We start from the raw sequence: 25,520 nt of genomic DNA, 5'->3' as shown, positions 1-25,520 counted from the left end.
ACACTGCCATTTAGTGTATAACTTGCATTTATATTATTTTTTCCAAAGTGCATAACCTTGCATTAATCAACATTGAACCTCATTTTCCAGTTTGCTGCCCAGTTTTACAGTTTAGACAAATCACTCTGCAAAGTGGCAGCATCCTGCATGGAACCTATAGTTCTGCACAATTTAGTATCATCTGCAAAATAGAAACAGTACTTTCAATGCCCACCTCCAGGTCATTAATAAACGAGTTGAAAAGCAAGGGACCTAGTACAGAGGCCTGCGGTACTCCACTAACAACACTGGTCCAATTAGAAAATGTTCCATTTACCACCACTCTTTGTAGTCTATCTTTTAGCCAGTTCTCTATCCAGGTACAAATACTATGTTCCAGGCCAACATTCCTTAATTTAACCAGTAACCTTTCGTGTGGCACTGTATCAAATGCTTTAGCAAAGTCTAAGTAAATCACATCCACTGCCATCCCAGAATCGAGGTCTCTACTTACATTCTCATAAAAAGAAATTAAGTTAGTCTGGCAAGATCTATTACACATAAAACCATGCTGGCACAAACTCATAATATTATGATTTGCTATGAAGTCCAGTATCTTATCCTTTATTAACCCTTCAAAAAGCTTTCCTACCACTGACGTTAGACTAACTGGCCTATAGTTTTGAGGCTGAGAACGGGATCCTTTTTTGAATAGAGGCACCACATTAGCAATTCGCCAGTCTCTCAGGTTTGGCAATCACAGAGCTAAGCTCGCTAATTACCCTGGGATGAATACCATCTGGCCCTGGACCTTTGTTAATCTTAACATGTTCTAGTCTCTTTTGAATTTCTTCATGTGTGAACCATGCATCATTAGTTGTATTACTAGAATTGAGACTGTTAAGAAGGAAACCTTCACTTACTGGTTCCTCATTTGTGTAGACAGATGAAAAATATGAGTTCAGAATCTGCGCTTTTATTTTGTTTTCATCAACCAGCTGACCCCCCTCTGATAGTAAGGGTCCCACCCCTTCCTGCTTCATTTTTTTACTATTAACATATTTAAAAAATAATTTTGGATTTTTTTACTGCTAGCTGCAATATCCTTTTCTATAGCAATTTTAGCTTGCCCTATAGCTTCCTTGCATGATTTATTGGTCTCCTTGTACCTTATAAATGTTTCGGCTGTACCAGCTAACTTGAAAGCCTTAAAAGCATGTCTTTTCTTACCCACCTCAACACCAACGCTTCTATTGAACCAAAAAGGTTTTGCTTTGCAACGACGTTCCTTGCTTACAAGTGGAATATACTGACAAGTATATTTATTAAGCAGCATTTTAAAGACTTCCCATTTTTGTTCTGTGTTTAACCCTGTGAAAAGCATTTCCCACTTAATATGTTGCAGAGATGCCCTTATACTGTCAAAGTTTGCACGTCTGAAATTTAGTGTTTTAGTTACTCCCTTATAGAATTGCTTCTGCAACAGAATCTCAAAGGAGACCATGTTATGATCACTATTCCCTAAATGCTCACCCACACAAATGTTAGAGATGAGTTCAGTATTGTTAGTTATTACAAGGTCCAAAAGAGAGTTATTCCTAGTAGGTTCGTGAACGAGCTGGAATAAAAAGTTGTCATTCAGCATATTTACAAACCTACTAGCTTTTTCTGTCTTAGCAACCCCATTACCCCAGTCAATGTCTGGATAATTGAAGTCACCCATAGCAACAACTTGACCCAGCTGTGAAGCCGCTTATATCTGCAAGAGTAGCTGGGCTTCATACTCGACACTTATACGAGGTGGTTTATAGCATACACCAATGATAATTCTTTTTGTTACCTTTTGCCCAGTCAAAATCTCTACCCAGATTGATTCTACACCCTCACCAGTGCCAGCTATTGTTATTTATTTAGCGCATGGCTTTAATTCAGGCTTTACATACAAACACACTCCTCCACCCTTTTTAATCCCTCTGTCCCTCCTAAAAAGGGTGTAACCATTTAAATTCACAATCCAGTCACATGTTTCATCCCACCAGGTCTCAGTGATACCAATTATATCATAATTTTTAGAGCATGCAATTAATTCCAGGTCTCCCATTTTACCTGACAAACTCCGTGCATTTGCCAGCATACAGCAGAGGTTACTACTTTTACTTTTGAAATTTGCATTACTTAGTGAAGAATTATACGTTACTTTAGTATTATACTGTTTTCCTTGTAACAGAGGGACCTCCTTAGCTGGTAAACTGTATGCCCCCCTCACTCCACCCCCATGACCCCTTACTAACCCCACTGCCCCGTCTACCCTAGCTTCCCCATAATTCTTTATCTCACCCACCCCCCCTTGCCTAGTTTAAACACTCCTCCAACCTCTTAGCCATTCTTTCCCCTAGCACTGCGGACCCCCTTCCATTGAGGTGCAAACCGTCACGACTGTATAGGTTGTACCCCAACGAAAAATCGGCCCAGTGCTCTAGGAACCCATACCCTTCCTTCCTGCACCAAGACTTGAGCCACGCATTTAGCTCCCTAAACTCCCGCTGTTTTCCTAAACTTGCACGTGGCACAGGCAAAATTTCAGAAAAGATGACATTGGAAGACCTTTCCTTGATCTTAGAGCCTAGATCCCTGAAGTCATTCTTTAAGGTCTTCCATCTACCATTTATTTTGTCATTAGTACCGATATGCACTAAGACAGCTGGGTCATTCCCAGCTGTCTTAGTGCATATCGGTACTAAGACAGCTGGGTCATTCCCAGCCCCACCCAATAATTTGTCTATCCGATCAACCACATGCCGAACCCTGGCACCAGGTAGACAGCAAACTGTTCGGTTGTAGCGATCCGGACGACAAATTACCCTATCCACTTTCCTAATAATTGAGTCCCCTTCAACCATAATCTGTTTAGGCCTGACTCTCCTCCCCACCACTACTAGAGAAACTGGTCTCCCGGCTGTTAGAGACATCAGCCCCATCTAGAATTGCCAATCCAGAGTTCATACTCCCATCATCTTCACACAATCTGGCAAATTTGTTGCAATGTATAATCTCCGGATCAGCCTCCATTTTCCTTTTGCCCACCTTAGATTTTCTAACTGTCACCCAGCTAGCTGCCTCAACATCCTGCTGCTGTTCTGTTCCCCCCAAACTATCTGACCCCGCTAGGTCCTGCTCAGTGAGCAAAAGACTCCTTTCAAGATTGTCAATCGACCGCAATGTTGCAATTTGTTGCTCTAGTGCTCTAACGTGAGCCTCCAAAGTGGCAATTTGCTCACAACCACCACAGAGGTAAGCATTTTGGATCTCTTGTTCCAAATCTGCATACATATGGCAGACTGTGCACTGAGTCAGACCTTCAATCTTGCTAGCACTCATTATCCCAGTTATAGATCAAAACAGGAAAAAATAAAAATAAATATATAAAATAAAAATGAGGGTTTAGAACAAAATTTTGACCTAGTTTGAACCTCCTTTAGTTTTCAACTCCGGTGTTTGTAACTCCACTTACAGATCCCCCACTTAACTCCGGTGTTTGTAACTACACTTACAGATCCCCCACTTAACTCTGGTGTTTGTAACTCCACTTACAGATCCCCCACTTAACTCCGGTGTTTGTAACTCCACTTACAGATCCCCCACTTAACAAGCAAACACTTAAGAGAACCTAACACTAGAGCAAGCTCCACTGGAGTGCCAGGGGTTCTATTTATACAGTCTGTTCAGGTGCAACTAATCAAACCCCACCCCCTCAAACGGAGGGAAAACTGCTAAGTAAAGCAGGTTGTGACAAACTTGCTGTAAGCACACTAGCACACCAAACTTTGCTGTTTAGCACCCAAGACAGAAAAAAAACCTTTAAAAAATAAAACCACAGTAGTTAAATATAAACCTTAATATAAAATAGCAGTTAATAAATACTTACTACTTTTTTTTCGTTTTCACGGATGTTGTTAATTCATTTACATCTGTTTGATAGATTGAAGTCCACCTTTAATTGTTCACCTGGCAAGATATATCACTGCTTTGATCATATTACTTATTCTGAAAAGTGTGTTGAAGCAGTTTTGAGCTTTTCTGAAGAAACTGTTAAAAGTGTAATCAAGAACCACTCTTAATTAGGTTTATGTGTCTACACACTTGCAGTGATCTCTGCCTGCAAAATGCTGTTCTCCAGAGACTTGTTTTAAGGTAGTACAAATTGTTACATAACCATTTATATGATAATAATGAGGTCCTCCATGTGGTCCTTGCGGGTCCTCCACTTCATATCATATACAAATCATATTTTACAAGCACCCTTCAGTTTTTCTCCTCATCTCTTTGATGATCTGATTATTATTATGTGAAACCATAAATGCTTAAGTCAAATTTTAGTTGTAATAATAAAAACAATATAGTACTTGCATGCCTTGAATTCACTTTTAATATCAGGTTATAAATACTGGCATTTTATTTATTTTTGCACACTTTATGTCTCTGTCTTTGAAAGAGATTAACTGAGTTTTCTTTAGCTATGTACTTTTGTTAAAAATAAGGTGCATGATTATCTCCAATATTTGTATTTTGTGACAGCAACTATACAGGCTGTGTACACTAGTAAAAATTTCTTACATTAATTAGGCCTCTTGTTGTATTGCTTATAATAGTAATGGCTCAGTATAAAACACTTTTTTTTAAAAAAAGTAGTGGTATTATTTTAACTTGTTTAATAGTCTGTTGTATTTATAGTTGGGCAATAAAACACAATCCAACTGAACTTGCAATGAATAAACTTGAATAAACCTCAAGAAAAACTTTTTAAATGAGAGCCATTGCTATATCATAAATCACATATCAATTATATGAAAATTCTGTTGTATAAGGCCAATGGCACACAGGAAGATTTGTTGTCCATGTTAAAGGGGTGGTTCAACTTTAAGTTAACTTTTAGTATGTTATAGAATGTCCTATTCCTAGCAACATTGCAATTGTTCTTTAATTATTTATTATAGTTTTTTAATTATTTGTCTCTTGCCAGCTTTTAAATGAGGGTCACTGACCCCGGCAGCCAAAAAACGAATAATAAACCATGAAAACCAATTACAAAATGTCCCAGAATATCAGTGTTTACATCATAGTTAAAATTAAATTAAAGGAGAAAAACCCCTTCAAATTAAACATGTAGGATAACTGAAAACTCCTTAATATTGTGGGCAATAATGAAAAATATATTCTACTCCTTTTACTTTGGGCTTAAAACTAATATCTTCAAAAATGGCCTTTTGTTGGAGTTCCCTCTGCTACAGTCCCTGACAGTGTTTCAAATCAAAGGTGGGTGTGTCCTAACAGTCCCTGCATTTCTGGAGGAGAGTTGTCGTCCGTGGTACCAAAGTATTAATGTGGGCCACAAATCTCTCCATGTGTCATTGCCCTAAAGGAGTATGCCTTAGTCTATAGAATAAACCTATATATGTGTGTTTTATAATGTTCTGTGTTTTGTTTCTTGTGTCTGTCCATGTCAATGGTGAATAAATCAGCGATGTTTTGAGTAAAAAAAAATTCTATTAAAGCAAGACTATGGAATTTGTTAATAAAGTCTTGCGTCACAGGAGTAAGTTAAATTTTAACCACTGAAAATTTTTAAGGGAATGCAGATTAAGGTGGATGGTGCAAGCACCTGTTATAGATAACAATGATGTTGATACCGAATAGGCTGTCTTTATCTGAAACAAAACATAATCATCACCTGAGTCTACTATACCACTGGCCCTAATTCATGAAAATGTTTATGAAAAATGGCCACTGAGATATGAAATTCATCAGGTGTGTGTGCATAAAGTATATTATATTAATGTTACTTTTGTCTTTAATGAGTAATTACCCCTGGCATAGCACAGTACAAGGTAAATCTTATTACCTCAATCTTTGTTTTGTAATTCTTGGATGTATGTATTCACATGACAGTCTTATAGCAGGTCACTACAAAGCCAAATGTGCAGTCACCCAGGAGGGCATACAATTTTTTCAGACATCATTAAAAGCTGTGAAACAATTACATGCTTAGTCCTCTTGTTGTGAAAACAATTAGACTCTCAGTTCAATTCACATTCCAGCCAAAAGAGTGTCCTCCACTTAAATATCTGATGTAGAAACTGGATCCCTTGTTGGATCATTCGGAATTGTTTACACATCTTGTGCAATTATAACATACACTATTAACATTGCCATTATAACTTAATACAGGGGAGGAACCTGAAGATGCAGACTTTGAAATGCCAAAAATTTATGAGCCAATTGAATCTTTTAATCAGTTGAAAGATCGATTGAATATGTTTCTGCAAATATTTAATGAGAGTATCCGTGGAGCTGGAATGGATATGGTTTTTTTCAAAGATGCCATGGTTCACTTGGTAAAGGTAAGTATAACTATTACATAATCGATAATGATTTTTATTTCACTTAATGGCTAATTATTAACAATTTACTATAAATATCAGTCTTGAACTGTCAACATAAATAACTTTTAATTTGACATGGCTATTTTTCTGTAATTCCACACTTTGTAGATTTCGCGTATTATTCGAACACCACGAGGAAATGCACTACTTGTCGGAGTTGGTGGGTCAGGGAAACAAAGCTTGACCAAACTTGCCTCTTACATTGCTGGATATAAAACATTTCAGATCACATTAAGCAGGTAATTTAACTAAAGCAGTACCTTAAATGCTACTCAAAAATTGACTTGCACATATACAGTATACACTCGTTGGAACTTGCCCCTATTGCAAACATGTTGGTTTTAATCTTCTTTAACAAATTGCAGTAAAGTACAGGGTGCATGTACACAAAGGTCCCTGGAATTAACACTAGCATTAAAGGAACTGCTTAGTGTAAATATGAAACTGGGTAAATAGATAGGCTGTGCAAAATAAAAAATGTTTTTAATAAAGTTAGTTAACCAAAAATGTAATCTATATATAGTCCGGAGTGATCACATGTCTAATGTAATAGTCAGAACACTACTTCCTTCTTTGCCTCTCTCTAAAGCTGGCCACAGACGCAATCAATGTACAATCGGACTTTCCCATCTCCCGACCTGCCACTAACCATTAAGATCAAAGTCTTACCATTCAGATCAAATAAAGTAGTTAAAGAACAGATGAGCCGATGTTCTGCCCCTGACAGCAATCGTACGATAGTTATATCCGACAAAAGCTAGTGAGTTGTGACAGTCTCCCTCTGAAAATCAGACGATCGGCAATAAACGCAGAGATATTATCGGCAGCCGACAGAAATTTTCTAACCTGTCCAATCGACCAAACGACCGATCTCCGCCGGACGAAAAATGTCGGGACTCTCCACACACTGTCCAAAAATCGTACGAATCCTCGATTCGTACGATCGGATCTTTGCGTCTATGGTCAGCTTTACCTGTTAGCAGTCAGTAACCAATCAGTTACCTGAAGGTCGGCCATATGGCCATATTTGCTTTTGAATCTGACCTGCGTGTTAAGGATCAAATGCAAACTAACTGAACAGTTATGTCCCATGTGGTCCTCTTCAAGTTGCTGATTACCTAAAAGGTTAGAGAGCTGCAATTGAGGGAGTACTGCTCTTTATTCAGTTTAGGTGTGCAGCCCATACAAGCTATTTTGTATATATATATAACTATATAATACACAAAAGCCATAAATATCATAAGTACCCCATGTTGCAAAATATGAGGATATTAGAAGTTACCTCAGAGTTCCATGACCTGTATAAAAACACTCGACCTTCGGCCTTGTGTTTTTATATGGCCATGAAACTCCTCAGTAACTTGTAATATCCTTATAATTTACAAAAGGGGGTACTTTACTCACTGTGTGTATATATATATATATATATATATATATATATATAGATATATATATATGTATGTATGTTTAATTAAAGGTCTTACAATACTTCAAACTTAATGGAAGATTTGAAGATTTTATACCGTACTGCTGGTCAACAAGGCAAAGGCATAAGTTTTATTTTCACGGACAATGAGATCAAAGATGAGTCATTCTTGGAATACATGAACAATGTATTATCTTCTGGAGAGGTAATATTTTATTTAAACTGTTTATCTGTGGTATTTCTCTTCTGCCTTAAGCTTTGGCTTTTAACAACATTTGCTATATTTATATTTAAGGTTTCAAATTTGTTTGCTCGAGATGAAATTGATGAAATCATAAGTGACCTAATCCCAATTATGAAAAAGGAGTACCCACGGCGACCACCAACCAATGAGAACCTGTACGAGTACTTCATGTCTAGAGTACGGCAAAATCTTCATGTTGTGCTCTGTTTTTCTCCAGTTGGAGAAAAATTTAGGAACCGGGCTCTGAAGTTTCCAGCTCTGATTTCGGGCTGTACCATGGATTGGTTTAGTCATTGGCCAAAGGATGCTTTAGTTGCAGGTAACCTTGTGTATTTCAGAACTGGACAACACTCACTTTTTTCAACTATTTTCCTATACACTATTTAGCGATGCCTTTTTCATTTATTTGTTTTGAACCTAAGCAATAGGAAATTCCATTTCTACAAAGGCTCCAATATACAATAATTAAAACCAGCCCTCTTAGCATTTTTATTACTCCACTAGAGATGAACTATGATACCTTGGAAAATAATAATTTTTAATCAGAATAGGGATTTTATGTTTTTTATAGTTTTTGTTTTGTTACATGAAAGGAGAAGGAAAGGTTGAAACTAAGTAAGCCTTATTAGAAAGGTCCATCTAAATATACCAATAAACCCTCAAAGTAGTGCTGCTCTGAGTCCTCTGTCAAAAGAAACACTGCATATCTTTCCTTCTATTGTGTACACATGGGCTTCTGTATCAGACTTTCCTGCCTTTAGCTTAAACCTCCTTGCCCTAGGCAAGAGCATGCTAAGTTTGCTCCTCTCCCCTCCCTTCTCTGCAGTAATCTGAGCCCAGAGCTATAAATGAGCAGGGAGAGACTCAGGCAGGAAGTGAGGTCACACCAAGCGAATACTGCAGCTGCTATCCTAAACAAACAGACAGCTTCTAGAGCTTTTTTACTCTGGTATGGTAAAACATTCTACAGAATAAATATAGCATTCTAGCCTGCACTATTGCAGCTAATCTATTGGAAATAAAATGCCTCTGTAGCTTTCCTTCTCCTTTAAATTAAGACTAAAACTCATTTTAAAATGAAATTGAAAATGTTCCGTTAATATATAATTTAACAAACTTACTAAGTACACATGTATTGTCAAATGTGTGATAAGAACTATTACTGATGAGACTTACAACAAAACATGGTGTTGAATACTTAGTTACCCCTAGTTTGCGTATTTAGTTTTGGGCATGATCAACAGTTAACCCTTCAAGTGCTACATAAAGTAGACTCTGCATTTAGTGGATAAAAGGCTATCGGTGTCACAGATTATAACTTTTGCGTTCTTCAGCATTTCCAGGCAGAGGGGAGACTGTGGTCCTCCTGCCTTTCCAGATAGCACCTTACACAATAAGTGATACATACACACACACACTCACACACATACACACAACTTTTTACACTGACACAATCTTACATTTATACTTACACTTACTTTCTTGGGGGCATCTGGTGGGGTTTGCATACTCACAGCACTCACACATAATCGGACACACATGCAACATGCATATTACCAAGTGTATACTCGCACAAACAATTATTAGCTTATTTTTTGTATTCATTTTTTTAGTCTAAAATATGCTTTATTAAAACGTGAATAACATTATCACTAACTGCACTGTGCATCATGTTTTCTATTTTATTTTGGTAATTTTATTACAGTTTTGTATTGTATTTTCAGTTATGCATAGCTGTTGATTGTTTGTTTTGTGCCTGTAAAATTTAATTAGCCCAGCATAACAAGTGAAACTGAGTTTTTGACTGTTAAAAAAGCAGGTATATATGTATAGCAGAGGATAGAGGTCCCTGCCCTGTAGAACATAAAATCTAAGTAGGAGGATACAGACACAAGTAGGAGTATATTGTGTGCTGCAAGTTACAGTGGTTGACACTTCAATATAAGTACCAGTTTCCAGTTGAGGTGTTTTATTAGATTTTAGTGGTTTTATTGCATTCAGTATTGTTTTTGTTTACTTGTTTTTTACTTGTTTACATTTCAAGTTTACTGTTTCTCTTTGGGGAACTCTACAGACAGCTTACCTGCTGTATATAACTATCACAGATACCGAGACACATGTACAAACTGGTATGAAGCCAAGTTTCTTGTATTAAGTAACTTTATCTTGCTGCTATTTTGTAGTGTCTGAACACTTCCTTTCTTCATATGAAATTGACTGCACTCCTGAAATCAAGAAAGAGGTAGTCGAATGCATGGGATCATTCCAGGATGGTGTTGCTGAAAAGTGTGTGGAATATTTTCAGAGATACCGGCGCTCAACACATGTAACCCCAAAATCATACTTGTCATTTATTCAAGGATACAAAGCAATTTATAAAGAAAAACATGCAGAAGTCCAGACACTGGCAAACAGGTATTTTGAACACACTGTCAAATGTTCATTCTGATTTATTTTTAAAAATAGATTATATCATTGTTTTTTGTTTTTCAGAATGAATACAGGTTTACAGAAGCTGAAAGAGGCATCTGAGTCAGTTGCAGCTTTGAGTAAGGAACTGGAAGTGAAAGAAAAGGAACTTCAAATCGCCAATCAAAAAGCTGATATGGTTTGTCATATTTATTGTGGATCATGTAATACTGTTTGTGATTGTGAAAGGGATTGGGCATCTTCCTAATGCACTGTGTGATGCAGCAAATATGCCATTGGGAAATGAGGAGCACACACTTTCATGTGGCAAGTACCGTAAATACTCGAGTATAAGCCGACCCGAGTATAAGCCGAGGTAAAAAACTTATTGACTTGAGTATAAGCCTAGACACAACTACAGCCCTGTCTCCCAGCAGCGCACATTCCAAAGTGACCCCCCATCGATCAACCAGACTTCTTTGCAAAGTTGAGGGTGACAGAGAATTGCCAAACGGATTACTGTGTGCATTGTCCCACTACCATGTGCAGAGGGTGCTGTGTGATATTGCCATCACTGTTAATCTTTCGGATAACCAACAGAGGGCGCTGTGTGATATTGCCATCACTGTTAATCTTTCATATAACCAACAGAGGGCGCTGTGTGATATTGCAGTCACTGTTATTCTTTCATATAACCAACAGAGGGCGCTGTGTTATATTGCAGTCACTGTTATACTTTCATATAACCAACAGAGGGCGCTGTGTGATATTGCAGTCACTGTTAATCTTTCATATAACCAACAGAGGGCGCACTGTTATTCTTTCATATAACCAACAGATGGCGCTGTGTGATATTGCAGTCACTGTTATTCTTTCATATAACCAACAGATGGTGCTGTGTGATATTGCAGTCACTGTTATTCTTTCATATAACCAACAGAGGGTGCTGTGTGATATTTCAGTCACTGTTATTCTTTCATATAACCAACAGATGGCGCTGTGTGATATTGCAGTCACTGTTATTCTTTCATATAACCAACAGAGGGCGCACTGTTATTCTTTCATATAACCAACAGAGGGCGCTGTGTGATATTGCAGTCTCTCCCCAAGCGAACTGTTGGTATAGGAATGATTAAAAGTGACTGCAATCTCAGCTACTGCCCGCTGACTCGAGTATAAGCCGAGGTAGACTTTTTGAGCACATTTTGGATGCTGAAAAACTCGTCTTATACTCAAGTAGGTAGCCTATATTTTTCTATAAGGGCAATGGTTTTGCTGCCCAGTTGCTTTGGAAATTATTCCCTCCATTCACTTTAAATATCAATTGCCTGAAAGAGCTAGTAGATTTTCTTGACAGACATTTATTCTCAGGAAAATGCACCGTTGCTTTTAGCTTATTTTCATTTAAATGGAATATAGGGTTATTTTGACATTTTTGAAATTGCCCTGTGTATGTATTAGTATCTGCTTTGTGTCTTTTTCTGAAAAAAAAATGTCATGAAATTTCATGTAATTAATGGTTTTGCTGAACAGGTTACATGATCAGTTTTGTGAATAGAAAATGATAATATATAAACATAATGTAAAAAGCCTGCAAACATTTGTGCATTAGTGTATGTATAAAATGCTGTTTTTCCCCCACAATATTTTACATAGTAAGTTATAAACACTTCTAACAATTCTATTCTTTTCTTCACTTCAAATCATTTTCCTCACAAAAACTAATATAAATGTGCTTTTATGTCTTATGGCACAAGGAATGTATCCTTCAGTGTCCCGAACTGAGGAGCCATTGTGTAGTTGTATTGGAAACCACCTGTCATCAGCATTTGAACATTTTCTAGCTAAACTCTGTCTTTTTGTGCTCACAGTTTGTTTCCATTAAAACTAATCCCAATATTTAAACACTGAAAAACAATCAGAAAAGATCCCTCATCCCTCAATGCGTAAGGGTTTTGGGGTGGATCATTGTTGATTATTAGAAGATAGGGCCAAACCGTCCTGCTTGCACAGTTTTCAATTCTGGGGTGTGTGTTTAATGACAATGTAAACTTGTTTATTGGATTTAAAAATGGACAATTCATTGATGTATATCCTTAAAGCAAATCTTAAATATATTCTACAATAAGCTAACCTTTTTTAACATAGGTTTTGAAGGAAGTCACTGTAAAAGCACAAGCTGCTGAAAAAGTTAAAGCTGAAGTGCAGAAAGTAAAAGACAAAGCTCAGGCAATTGTAGACAACATTTCTGCTGACAAAGCAATTGCAGAAGAAAAGCTAGAGGCTGCCAAGCCAGCTCTTGAGGAAGCAGAAGCAGCTCTACAGGTGGGTTTGATGGAATGTTTGCCTCTGTTTAAGAATACCTTCATCACAAAAAAACCAGAAAGGAAACAAAATAACCAAGTATATACTGTATAGGGGTAGATTAACAAACAATTTGCTCCCTCTGGTGTAAATCAGAGATGGCTTCAGATTTTTTGCCTTCCTCTGGGTCACTTAGAAGTTAGGCAGGTTTTACTTGGATGTAAGGTTTATACTGAGGTTGGGCTTTTTCAACCCCATCTAAATGTTAAGATGATCAAAATGGGCTCTATGATTTTACTTACTGTATATCACTAGGTGAGGTCATAATATTAAAAAGTGACCCCAACCAGGGTTAGTTGCTTACTTTCTTTTGTTTGGGTGGGGACTCTATTTTGTAAAGGTGATATGAATTTTTTATCAAAAGTGTCCAAAACTCTTAAGGCCCACTTTTATTTTTTTGGGTAAATGTTGTAATACATTTAAAAAATTTAGGACATCCTCATTCAACAAGGTGCAGTGCTACCTAGGATTGTTTGCCCCCACTAATCTGGAGGTTGAAGAGATAGAGAATAAGCCCATATACCTCATATCCTTATATAGTCCCCAGAAGACCTCCAATACACCCCACACAGTTATGCCACATGGAATGGTAAGCTTTAAAGAAATTGTACAGTGTAAAAATAAAAACTGGGTAAATAAATAGGCTGTGCAAAATAAAAAATGTTTCTAATATGGTTAGTTAGCCAAAAATGTAATGTATAAAGGCTGAAGTGATTTGATGTATAACATGTCAGTCAGAACACTACTTCCTGCTTTTCAGCTCTCTTGGTTTACACTGACTGGTTACCCTGGCTACCAGGCAGTAACCACTCAGAGACTTGAGGGGGGGGGCACATGGGTCATTTCTGTTGCTTTGAGCTGAATGCTGAGGATCAATTGCAAACTCACTGAACAGATATGTACCATGTGGCCCCCCTTCAAGTTGCTGACTAGCTCAGAGTTATAGAGCTGAAAAGCAGGAAGTTGGATTCTGGCTGTTTATTAGACATCTGTTCACTCCAGCCTTTATACATTACATTGTTGGCTAACTAACTATATTAGAAATATTTTTTATTTTGCACAGCCTATCTATTTACACAGTTTTTATTTTCACACTGAACTGTTCCTTTAAGGGAGTATTCAGAGAAGAGTTTCTTGATGAAATTACTGCACAAGTCAAAGCCTTTGTTTCCAATTTCTTAAAGACTTATATAGTTTTCCCAAATGATGTGAACTATATTAGAGTAACACTTTTTTCTTTTATAGAAAAGCATCTAACAAGACTACAATTATAACAGAAAGGGAGAATGTTGTATATTTTGTATTACAGCAGTATTATAGAAATAAGACAGACCTGTGTCTGTTGATCCTGAACTCTGCACCTCATATGAGCTGAATGCAGCCAGACCCTCGGCAGAAGTGCTTAAATAAGTACTAAGAGGTGTCTGTTGCCCCCCCCCTTTGGTGAATAGCCAGTACTGTATTGTATACTGACCTAGGTTAAATATTTTAATTATGCATGAACTGTTCAGCTGTGTACCTGATACCACTGCAGAGGAGAGTATCAAATGAATTGAATGCTTGGGCCTTAGATGTCCTTAAGTGGTTCCTAAGCAAAACATGAAATATAATATAAACCATAAAATAAATTTTGACTAGAAAATTAGGTTACATTTGGAATAGGCTAATTAATTTCTAACATTAATATTCATATATTCATCCAGTTCTGAAGTATGATGATGATCTTCTTTCTCTCTGTTTTTTTTTAGACAATAAAGCCCACAGATATTGCTACTGTGCGAACTCTGGGGAGACCCCCTCATCTTATAATGCGCATCATGGACTGTGTACTTCTGCTGTTTCAGAGGAAAGTAAACACGGTGAAACTTGACCAAGAAAAAGCATGCACAATCCCATCATGGCAAGAATCTTTAAAACTCATGATAGGAAACTTCTTACAAAATCTTCAGGTATGAAGATAATATAAAAAAAAGAAAAGAAAAAGAATGCTTTGTACAATGGATGGCATTATAAATGGCTTTGTAAATTAATATTTTCATTTTAGCAATTTCCAAAAGACACTATCAACGAAGAAGTGGTAGAGCTTCTGCAACCATACTTTGAAATGCAAGACTACAACATTGAGACTGCAAAACGTGTGTGTGGAAATGTAGCTGGTCTCTGTTCTTGGACAAAAGCCATGGCATCCTTCTATTCAATAAACAAAGAAGTCTTACCACTTAAGGTAAACCTATTACAGACATGTATATGGGGATTTGGACACAATGCAGGATTCATGTCTTGAGCAGGCTTCCTACACCCTGGAGTACCTAAGGTTTAAGGTGCTTTGCTTGCCTTTATCACTACCCTGTGAATGATTCTGTACCATATGTTACTTTTTTGGCAGTTCATTATAAGTTTAACTATAAAATCAGTTAAATGTAGACACTGGATTACTGCTTCTGTTTGGTAAGAATGTTGGAATGCAGAATGTTTTAGTAGCTGGTGCTCGTATTTCTTGGTAAGCATTAAGTCTAGAGCTAGCACACACATTCCCTACTCTAATGAATTATTTTCTTACACCTATTTTGTATTAATTTGTGTAAAAGTATATTGCTCTTTCCTGCAATGAACTGAATGAACTGAAATGAGCTTGTTTCTATTATATTAAATACTAAGAATTAATCAGAGAAATACTACCATTCTAAAGCATTATTAAACAGAATTTATTGAACAGTAGCACTCCATTATATTTCTGGGTTTTTGTGTAGAAGGTTGCCTAAAATTACACCACTGGCACTGGTCATGGTTTAAGCATTGTTATTATACATAGGAAAAATAATACATGCATGCTTTGGATCAAATGCCCTTCTCACATATTCAAGCATAAGTTTGCAGACATAGGCACTTAGTGCTGCAATTTACAATATAATAATATTCCTTAATCCTTTTGTATTTACTTGCTTTTGTGACATATAACTTTTCTCTGTTTTAAAAAATTTAATAAAATCAAGTAAAACCATTATAATCCTAAATGCAGATTAAAAGCTTTTTTTTTTTTTTACAATTTGCATTACATTACCTGTGAAAAAAGAATGATGTAGTAACATGATGTGGTAATGACCCTTAACATAGTTGGCGCTAACGCAAGGATACTATCTTAACATTGTGCGCTTGTCAAAGTAACATAGTAAGTTAGGTTGAAAAAATACATCCATCAAGTTCAACCTTAAGTCTGTATATAACCTGCCTAACTGCTAGTTGATCCAGAGGAAGGCAAAAAAACCCATTTGAAGTCTCTCCAATTTGCCCCAAAGGGGGACAAAAATCCAGTTTCTGAATCAACTTTTACTATAAGCTATATTCCATACCCATGTATTCTCTCACTTGCTAAAAAGCCCTCCAAGCCTTCTTAAAGCTATCGAAAGTATCAGCCAGTAACACTAATTCAGGGAGACAATTCCACATCTTCACAGCTCTCACTGTAAAAACCCCTTTGGAATATTTAGATAAAACCTCCTTTATTCTAATCGGAATGGGTGCCCTCTTGTCAGCTGGAAAGACCTACTGGTAAATAAAGCAGAAGAGTGACTATTGTACGATCCCCTTATATATTTATACATAAGTATCATATCCCCCCTTAAAGTGATACTGAAATTTTCTTTTCAAACTACTAATCTACATTAAAATTACCTATAAGTCATGTTGATCGTTTTTCGCTGATAGTTCTGCTTTTGTAAGTAATTGTCACTTGAAGTTCTTAAACTTGACAGTACAAACAAAGATAATGTAAAGTATTCTCAACTTACCAACCACGGAGAAACTCCCCACAAGTTGTTGCAGCGCTGTTGCTACCCTCATGGGTGTATAGCAACAAGCAACTCGGCACTGATTTTGCTTAAAACAAAAATAAAAATGTTATAAAGGAAGTTTATGTAGTATGGGGCAATTAGTGGTCGTTGGAGTGATTGATATAATTTTGTTTTTTATAGGTGGGTTCCACATTGTGATATGTTATATAGAGATTATGGTATTATAGCACCGGGGGGTTCTGGAGGAACGCCATTTCATTTCTACTTTGTACTGTATTTACTGTGGCTGAAATGACAATAAAATCCACTTCACTTCACTGGTATATGGGTTAAATTCACTTATGGTGTTCTGGTTTTGACGAATAGAGATGCAACTGGCCTCACTTATTTATATATTTTCCATCACTCTATGATTAGTTTGATGTGTATGTAGAACACAGGGACTGGTCAGTCGAATTTCTAGCTGTGTAACAGTAATTTTATCTCTGTAGTTATTGGAAGTAGATGCGGTTAATTGAATCCCCCGACTAACAATAACAGTGTAGAATATTTCCAGCACATTCTATTTCCAGCATGACCCATTAAGTTTATTATAGTATACTAACAAGGAGGGTTCTCAACACATTTATTTTAGGGCGTGGGCAGGGCCATACTAATAAATGAATGGAGCAGCCCGCAATGGGTTAATCCAATGGATTAAAATAATTGAGGAAGTGTACAAATCGCTATATATTTAGCCTTTTAGAGCGGCTGACAGCCTCAGATATATTTAATAGATCAAGCTTATCTGCTCAAGAGTTTTACATAGTAGCAATATTTTGTAATTTATGTGTAACAAAATGCTACTTTGAGCTTTGCTTTTAATCATTTATGTTCTTTATATGTATTAATGTTGATGGATTGTTTTGTGGGGTATATGTTTGTTGAGGTATGTGTAACTAGGGGGTTAATGTATTTTAACTTAACTGATACATCATTGTGCAACTGTTGGTTTCCTGCCAAAAGTGTAGATTTAAGGCATACTTACAATGGTCCAGCACTTTGAGCAAGGACTTGGAAAAAAATGGGTTTATTCAACGTTTCAGCTCTTAGACTCGAGCTGTCATCAGGATGACGCCTTCCTGATGACGGCTCGAGTCTAAGAGCCGAAACGTTGAATAAACCCATTTTTTTCATCACAAAAGACCCATGAGTGCGGATTTCTTTGCTCTGTTGATATTGATATATATGTTCCAGCACCTAGGCATTTCCATTGTTTTCTGAGTGCACCTATCCAGTAGTTTGTTTATATATATATATATATATATATATATATATATATATATATATATATATATATATATATATATATATATATATATATATACATACACACACACACATACACACAGGGCCACATTTACTAATGGTTGAATATCGACCCTCAATATTCGACTGTCGAATGAAAAAACGAATATTGAAATCGAAGGATTTACCATATATACTTCGATTGAACAATCGAAGGAAAAATTAAACGATTAGTGATGGGCGAATCTGTCGCGTTTCACTTTGCTGAATAATTTGCGAATTTCCAGCGAAATTTGCGAAACGGCGAAAATTCGCGAAACGAGACGCGCGGCCTGATTTCGCTGCGCGTCAAAATAATTTTGTCGCGGGCGCATATAAGTGTTTTAACACGCAACGTTATTTTTGACCCGCAGTGCAATTTGATGAAACCCATCTTCTATGGGTGTTTTGTTTGTATAACCTTTTTTCACCTTTGGGGCTACGAATAAAAATTTTTCCCTTAGTTTCAAGCTTTGCAGTCTGTGATGATAAATGAATATGGTATCTTTTGCTTTGTGTCTGAATGTGCTGAATTGGATTGGACTCAATGGGAAGACCAATACACACGCGTGTTTCACTTAGTAAACTGCTACACACATGCCCTGCATTGTTAGAGGACTCCTATCTTGAAACAAATGGCTACCATTTTGCAAGTTTCTTAAACTTTTAACGTTTGTGGATTTTTTTACATTACCTCTGGTCAACTGGTAATGGGATCTACTACTACTCTATATCACTGTTTAACCAAAAAGTACCATCTGTACTTTATATATCTAATAGTAGATTACTAACACAAGTACAAATTATAAATCTGAACAGATTTACTAATGGTTACTAATGGATAGTATCTGGATGCTTTGTATCTCAGATAAAAATGAATAAACCATATGTTTATGTGAATGAACCTTATATTTACATCATGTAATTGTAATGATTCTGAAATACTATGTAATGTAATTTTAATGACTCCGATTAAGAATAGTCATCCAAACAATTTCAAGTACCATGTGAGTATTAGTTTAGTTAAATGAAAAATGAACTCAAAATATAGAGATATAAAAACTTCTTTAATATACAAAATAGCACAACGGTGCTGCTAGGCCAAAAAAGTAATATATTACAGAGGAGGAGGAGGAGGAGCAATGACCCTCTGCAGGGACTCCACTATCTCCCTGACCTCTCCCAGATCCTGCCTGATGGCATTGACCTGGTGGACCAGGGTGACCAGAAGCTCAGTGTGGTCATAATAGGCATTCCCAGTCTGAGTGCCTACACTGAGCCCCTGGTAAGGTGGTGGTGGTGCCTGGTCTGGTGGTGCCGCCCGTTCGGGTAGTGGCGCTACCCGGTGAGGTGGTGGTGCCTGGACAGCTGGCGGTGCTGCCTGGTCAGGTGGCAGTGCTGCCTGGTCAGGTGGTGGCGGTGCTGCCTGGTCAGGTGGTGGCAGTGCTGCCTGGTCAGGTGGTGGCGGTGCTGCCTGGTCAGGTGGTGGTGGTGCTGCCTGGTCAATCTCATCATCAGATTCAGGATCATCATGGATCCACTCAGCTGGCAATGAATGAATTTCAGTTTGAGTAACACAGCAATTGCATTTGTACAGTATGAATTATACAGGATAAGGTGCCATGTTGTAACTAGAGGAAAATTAACTTTATTGTAGTTAAGAAGGGAAACCTATTTATTCTGTTTAAATAAATCTACCTTTATGTAAAGTAAAATTCTTATTAGCCTTGCCACAGGCCTACAGGCCTAAACAAATACACATTTGGGTGTGGTTGGGCAGCATGCCGCCACCCTAAAATCCTCCAGCCCTAGGCGCGGGCCTTGGTGGCCTTTCCACAGATCCGAGCCTGATCAAGTGGCTTTATTGTAGTTAAGAAGGGAAACCTAGAATCTAGCTCTTAAATGGTTTTATTGGGTGCAATATGTCGAATCTCCAGAATATGCTGCTCTAATATCCTGATTTGACTATAGTTACCACAGATGTGGCAATGAGACCCCTGGCATTCACACATTCATACATCTACTCATTCTGCTCTCATTCATTCTCGTCTCTACTGCTGTTGATATCATTAAGCGGAACTCGCTCACTCCTCTCCTCACAATATTGGTAAAATCAAGACTTGTCTGCCCTTCTTAGTTAGTTAATCAGCTAACTAATTTGCTTAATTGGTTTTTTCTCTATTTTCAATTTTTTTGTTTTTGTTTTCATATTAATGCTGTCTACTTGCATTTGTCACCAGCTGACAAGGCTTCAAGAATACTGTATTGGGCCTGTACATTGCTGTATGTAGATTGCCGATTTGTGACATCTGCTGTATTTCTTTGCCATGGTGATCTTTTTTTCATATATTCAAAGGAAAAGAAAAAGATAGTAAGAGCCCCCTTACTCTCAAATTAATTAACTAACTTATTTAAATTATATAGTGAACCAATGAGTTAATAGTTATAAAGTGCTTATAAAGTGCTTGTGCTAATGAACAAGATTTGCTTAGTTTGATTAAAGCTTAAAATAAATAACACAAACAACAAGTTCAGAGAAGCATAATGTTGCTTTTTCTGTGTATTTAAAAAGTGACCAGTGCCAACTTGTTAATTTATGTACTTACTCTATAAGCAATAGATTCAGAATTCCAATAAATTAAAAAGTGCTAGTGCTTAATCATTACTCAGTTGCCAACTGAGTGTGGTTCGAAATAATTAATTTATGCAAGTGCCAATGCATTATCAAATCACAAGGTAATTCGTTAAAAATTTCGTTTTACAAAAAAGGAACCAGGACCAACATTCAAGGAAATTTGAGTAGGAAAAGGTTTCCTTTTCCTACTCAAATTTCCTTGAATGTTGGTCCTGGTTCCTTTTTTGTAAAACGAAAAGGAACCAGGACCAACATTCAAGGAAATTTGAGTAGGAAAAGGTTTCCTTTTCCTACTTAAATTTCCTTGAATGTTGGTCCTGGTTCCTTTTTTGTAAAACGAAATTTTTAACGAATTACCTTGTGATTTTATAATGCACTAGCACTTGCATAAATTAATTATTTAGAACCACACTCAGTCGGCAACTGAGTAATGATTAAGCACTAGCACTTTTTAATTTATTGGAATTCTGAATCTATTGCTTATAGAGTAAGTACATAAATTAACAAGTTGGCACTGGTCACTTTTTAAATACACAGAAAAAGCAACATTATGCTTCTTTGAACTTGTTGTTTGTGTTATTTATTTTAAGCTTTAATCAAACTAAGCAAATCTTGTTCATTAGCACAAGCACTTTATAAGCACTTTATAACTATTAACTCATTGGTTCACTATATAATTTAAATAAGTTAGTTAATTAATTTTAGAGTAAGGGGGCTCTTACTATCTTTTTCTTTTCCTTTGAATAATTGGCAACAGTAATTCACGCCTCCTTTCCTCCACAAGGTAACATTTAAACCTAAAGGACTGCCTTTCTTCCTTGTCTTTTTTTCATATATGTCTGGTGTTGCATATAAAACCAAAATAAAGAATTTATAAAAAAAGAAGGGAAACCTATTTATTCCGTTTAAATAAATCTACCTTTATGTGAAGTAAAATTCTTATTAGCCTTGCCACAGGCCTAAACAAATACACATTTGCTCCAAAATACCAAAATAAATAGGAATCAAGTGGCTTTATTGTAGTTAAGAAGGGAAACCCATGTATTCCGTTTAAATAAATCTATTATAATCTGTTTAAATAATCTCCATTTGACAGCTCATTTACTTGTTATCTAACTTGTCTGCAATTATGACAGTCAGTCAAAGTCAACTGTTCCAATCCTAATTACAGTATTCACTTAAATACATTTTTGCTGTAAAATAGCAAATCATTATAAGATGTTTTTTTTTTAAATAACTCTACCTTCAACCTCCACGCGCAGTTCTTCAACAAACGCGCTGTGGCGCCTTTTCAAGTTGCTCCAGATCTTCTGGAGCTCCCTCAGACTTAGGCGCACGCGGAACTCCCTCCGCAGCCTGCGCCTCAGCCTCTGCCTCAGCCTCTCCATTATACTGCGGCGGAGTGCCTGGATACCTCTCACACCAGGAGGGATATTGTCGTATCCCTCCTGGGGCAGGTACCTGACGAAGTACCGCAGCTGCTCAGTTGTCATCATGCCAGGTCCTGCCATTTTCTAACTGCACTCCTACAACTGTAAGCAAGGGCGGGGCTATTTATAGTGGCGACGCCCATTTTTGACGCGCGCCGAATTTCGTCGCGTGGCGCCGAAATTGATAAATTGACTACTGTAACACTCAAATACATTGATTTTTTAAATAAATTTTGATATTAAGTCACACTATATTTGCTAATTAGGCACTATTAGAAGTAACATTATTCCGCTAGCAATCATGCATTGATTTAAATAAGAGACTGGAATATGAATAGGAGAGGCCTAAATAGAAAAAAGTAGCAATGACTAACAATACATTTGTAGCCTGACATAGTATTTGCTTTTTAGTTGGGGTCAGTGACCCACATTTAAAAGCTGCAAAGAGTCAGAACTTAGAAGAAAAAGGCAAATAATTAAAAAACCAAAAAAAAATAAATAATGAAAACCAAATTAAAAGTTGCTTAGAATTTGCCATACTATTGCATACTAAAAGTTACCTTAAAGGTGAACCACCACTTTAAGGGCTTTGCACTGGATCTATGAATACGTTGTGTAAAGTGTTTGGAAACAAAGGATGGCGTGTGTTCGCTTTGAAGGTTATGAACAGCAAACTGGGACAATACTGCTTGTTGCAAAATAGCAGATGAAGCTGGACATCATCTAGGAATGAAATTCCTCTTTTGGACAGACATAATATCAAAGGCTATTGTGATACTAAACTCTATAGTTAGTATAGGTATGGGTATATAGAATTTTAATTAAAAGTAGGGAGGGGTGTGTGTATGGATGCTGGGTTTTCATTTGGAGGGGTTGAACTTGGACTTTGTCTTTTTTCAACCCAATTTAACTACTGTATGTAACTATGTAACTATCCAGCAAACTGTGTTGTCTCGTTTATTTAACTCAAGGACAAAAGTATTCATAGAGGACAAATTCCATCTAAATTATTGCTTACAGCATGAATTTAAGTAGAGTTTATGGCTTTGTTTGCGTCACCCAGGGTTGCCAGGTTGGTTGGTTTCCAGTCAAATTTAGTGGGCTGATGGTTGGGGCCTGTTTGGGCCTCTGTATAGTTTGAATGCCAGGGCCTATTTTGACTCCCAGACCAGACATGGCTTTGGGGCTACCATTAAAACATTTCCCTTACTTTTAAGCTTTGAACACAGTGATGAATGTATATATGCCATGTTTTGCTTTGAAATCAATGGGAAGAGCAATTCACACCTATGTTTTACTCAGTAACTGCTACACACACATGCCCTCCTTGTATACATTTTTAGAGCACTTCTATCATTTCAAAAGAAAGAATAATGACTGAGGCACAGGACTTTTGACCGCAGTCGTTTCAGGGGTAATAATAGTGTGAATACATTTGCCAACCAAGCAGCAAGCATTGTAATCAACTGTATTAGAGCCAGAAGAATTAAATGAGGCAGGCCTCAACCTGAAGAAATTAGCCCACTAAGCAGCAAAAATAGAAGGAACATATTTAGAAGCCACGTTAGGCCTCAACCAGAAGAAATTAGCCAACTAAGCGGCAAAATTATAAGCAACATATTTAGAAGCCATGTTAAGCCTCAACCCAAAGAAATTAGCCAACTAAGTGGCAAAATTATAAGCAACATATTTAGAAGCCATGTTAGGCCTCAACCAGAAGAAATTAGCCAACTAAGCTGCAAAATTATAAGCAACATATTTAGAAGCCATGTTAGGCCTTAACCAGAAGAAATTAGCCAACAATGTGGCAGTATTCGAAGAAACATTTTTAGAAGCCATGTTAGGCCTCAACCAGAAGAAATTAGCCAACTAAGCGGCAAAATTATAAGCAACATATTTAGAAGCCATGTTAGGCCTCAACCAGAAGAAATTAGCCAACTAAGCGGCAAAATTATAAGCAACATATTTAGAAGCCATGTTAGGCCTCAACCAGAAGAAATTAGCCAACAATGTTGCAGTATTCGAAGAAACATATTTAGAGGCCATTTTAGGCCTCAACGACTAAAAAAAATTGCCGACAATGCAGCAGTAGTATCTCCGAAAGCAGTAGGAGCTTTGATAGGCCCACACCATAAAAAAATTTGCCGACAATGCAGCACAGCAGCAGTACTACTAGGGCTAGTAGCAGGCTGCAGCAGCAGCAGCAAGGGCAGCAGGTGCAGACAGATGGGGAATGGGCAATACTACTGAGGAGGAGCGTATGGGCAGCAATGGAGAAAGGAGGCTAAATCTGTGGAGGAGGAGAGGAGGCTAGTCTCTGCTGTCTGCAATGGGCACTTGGATATCCCCGCTTATCCATGCCTCATTCATTTTAATAAATGTCAGCTTATCCACGCTTCTCAGTGACCACCCCACCTGCGGCACTGAAGACACGCTCTGACAGGACACTGGCAGGGGGGCAAGCCAGCACCTCCAGAGCGTACTGTGCCAGTTCTGGCCACTGGTCGAGCCTCGAGACCCAATAATGCATGGGGTCATCGTCAGGGCGAATGGCATCCTGCACGCTGACTGACCCCATGTAGTCAGCCACCATATGCTCCACCCGCTGCTGGTGGTGGCTTTGGGTGCTGACTGGGCCTGCTGCTGGCCGTTGAGGCTCGAAAAAGCTCTTCCACACACCCATGAGATCTCCGCCCTTGCTGCTGATAGGCCCCCGTCTCTGCTGGGTGTGTGGAGTAGTGGAGGCCTGAGAAGTGTCAGACTGGGGGAAGGCCTCCACTAATTTTGAGCACAGAGCCCTCCTCAATTGACCCATCCTCCTCTCTCTCTGGCTGGGTACTCCCCCACCTTTCCCTTGTACCGTGGGTCAAGCAAAGTAGCCACCCAATAATCCTCTTGTCTTTGATAGAACAGACCCGGGGATCGCTTCGGAGGCAAGTCTGCATATGGGCAGCCATGTAAAAGAGGTGCCCCCGACCAACCTCTTCTCAACTGTCCTCCAGATGCAGCAGGTCATCTGGCTCGACCTGCCCCTGCTATGTACCCTCCCAGCCATGGACAATAGCTGGGGTGGTTGGGTGGCATGTGCCCTGCTCCCCATGCTGCGCAGGCACCCAGTCCTCCTCTCCCTCATCCTCCTCATCGGGCACCATTTCCTCCTCAGCCCCCTCTGCCTGCCTACGGGGCCTACTCTCCTCCTCCTCAGGCACGTCATCCTCCTCTAGCAGCCCATCCAACGTGCGCTTGAGGAGGAACACCAGGGGTATCACATCACTAAGACACGCATTGTCCCTGCTAACAAAGTGTGTCGCCTGCTCAAAGGGGGCAAGTACTTGGCAGAGCTGCCTCATTTGCTGCCACTGCTCTGCATTAAAGTACCCCAAATCTGCCCCCTGAGTACCCCTGGCACTGTGCTCCAGCAGGTAATTTCTGACCACCCAGCGCTGCTCTACTAGGCGCTCCACCATGTAATGCAT

The 25,520-nt window shown here is 38.0% G+C and overlaps 1 protein-coding gene across 3 annotated transcripts in view; it reads left to right on the top strand.

Annotated features, from left to right (window-relative positions):
• The window catches only part of dnah5.L (dynein axonemal heavy chain 5 L homeolog), a 236,480-nt gene that overhangs the window by 164,013 nt on the left and 46,947 nt on the right, over nucleotides 1–25,520 (top strand). For all 3 annotated transcript variants that reach the window (XM_018267644.2, XM_018267645.2, XM_018267646.2), the window contains 9 exons: nucleotides 6,205–6,377; nucleotides 6,528–6,658; nucleotides 7,897–8,050; nucleotides 8,141–8,408; nucleotides 10,273–10,504; nucleotides 10,583–10,697; nucleotides 12,647–12,823; nucleotides 14,611–14,811; nucleotides 14,907–15,086. In XM_018267644.2, coding sequence (XP_018123133.1) covers nucleotides 6,205–6,377; nucleotides 6,528–6,658; nucleotides 7,897–8,050; nucleotides 8,141–8,408; nucleotides 10,273–10,504; nucleotides 10,583–10,697; nucleotides 12,647–12,823; nucleotides 14,611–14,811; nucleotides 14,907–15,086 — 1,631 coding nt within the window. The remainder of the gene's footprint in view (nucleotides 1–6,204; nucleotides 6,378–6,527; nucleotides 6,659–7,896; nucleotides 8,051–8,140; nucleotides 8,409–10,272; nucleotides 10,505–10,582; nucleotides 10,698–12,646; nucleotides 12,824–14,610; nucleotides 14,812–14,906; nucleotides 15,087–25,520) is intronic.

This window comes from Xenopus laevis, chromosome 6L, assembly GCF_017654675.1.
Source record: "Xenopus laevis strain J_2021 chromosome 6L, Xenopus_laevis_v10.1, whole genome shotgun sequence".
Taxonomy (NCBI): domain Eukaryota; kingdom Metazoa; phylum Chordata; class Amphibia; order Anura; family Pipidae; genus Xenopus; species Xenopus laevis.
The sequence above is the reverse complement of the archived record's forward strand: the minus strand, read 5'-3'. Positions and strand labels throughout refer to the sequence as shown.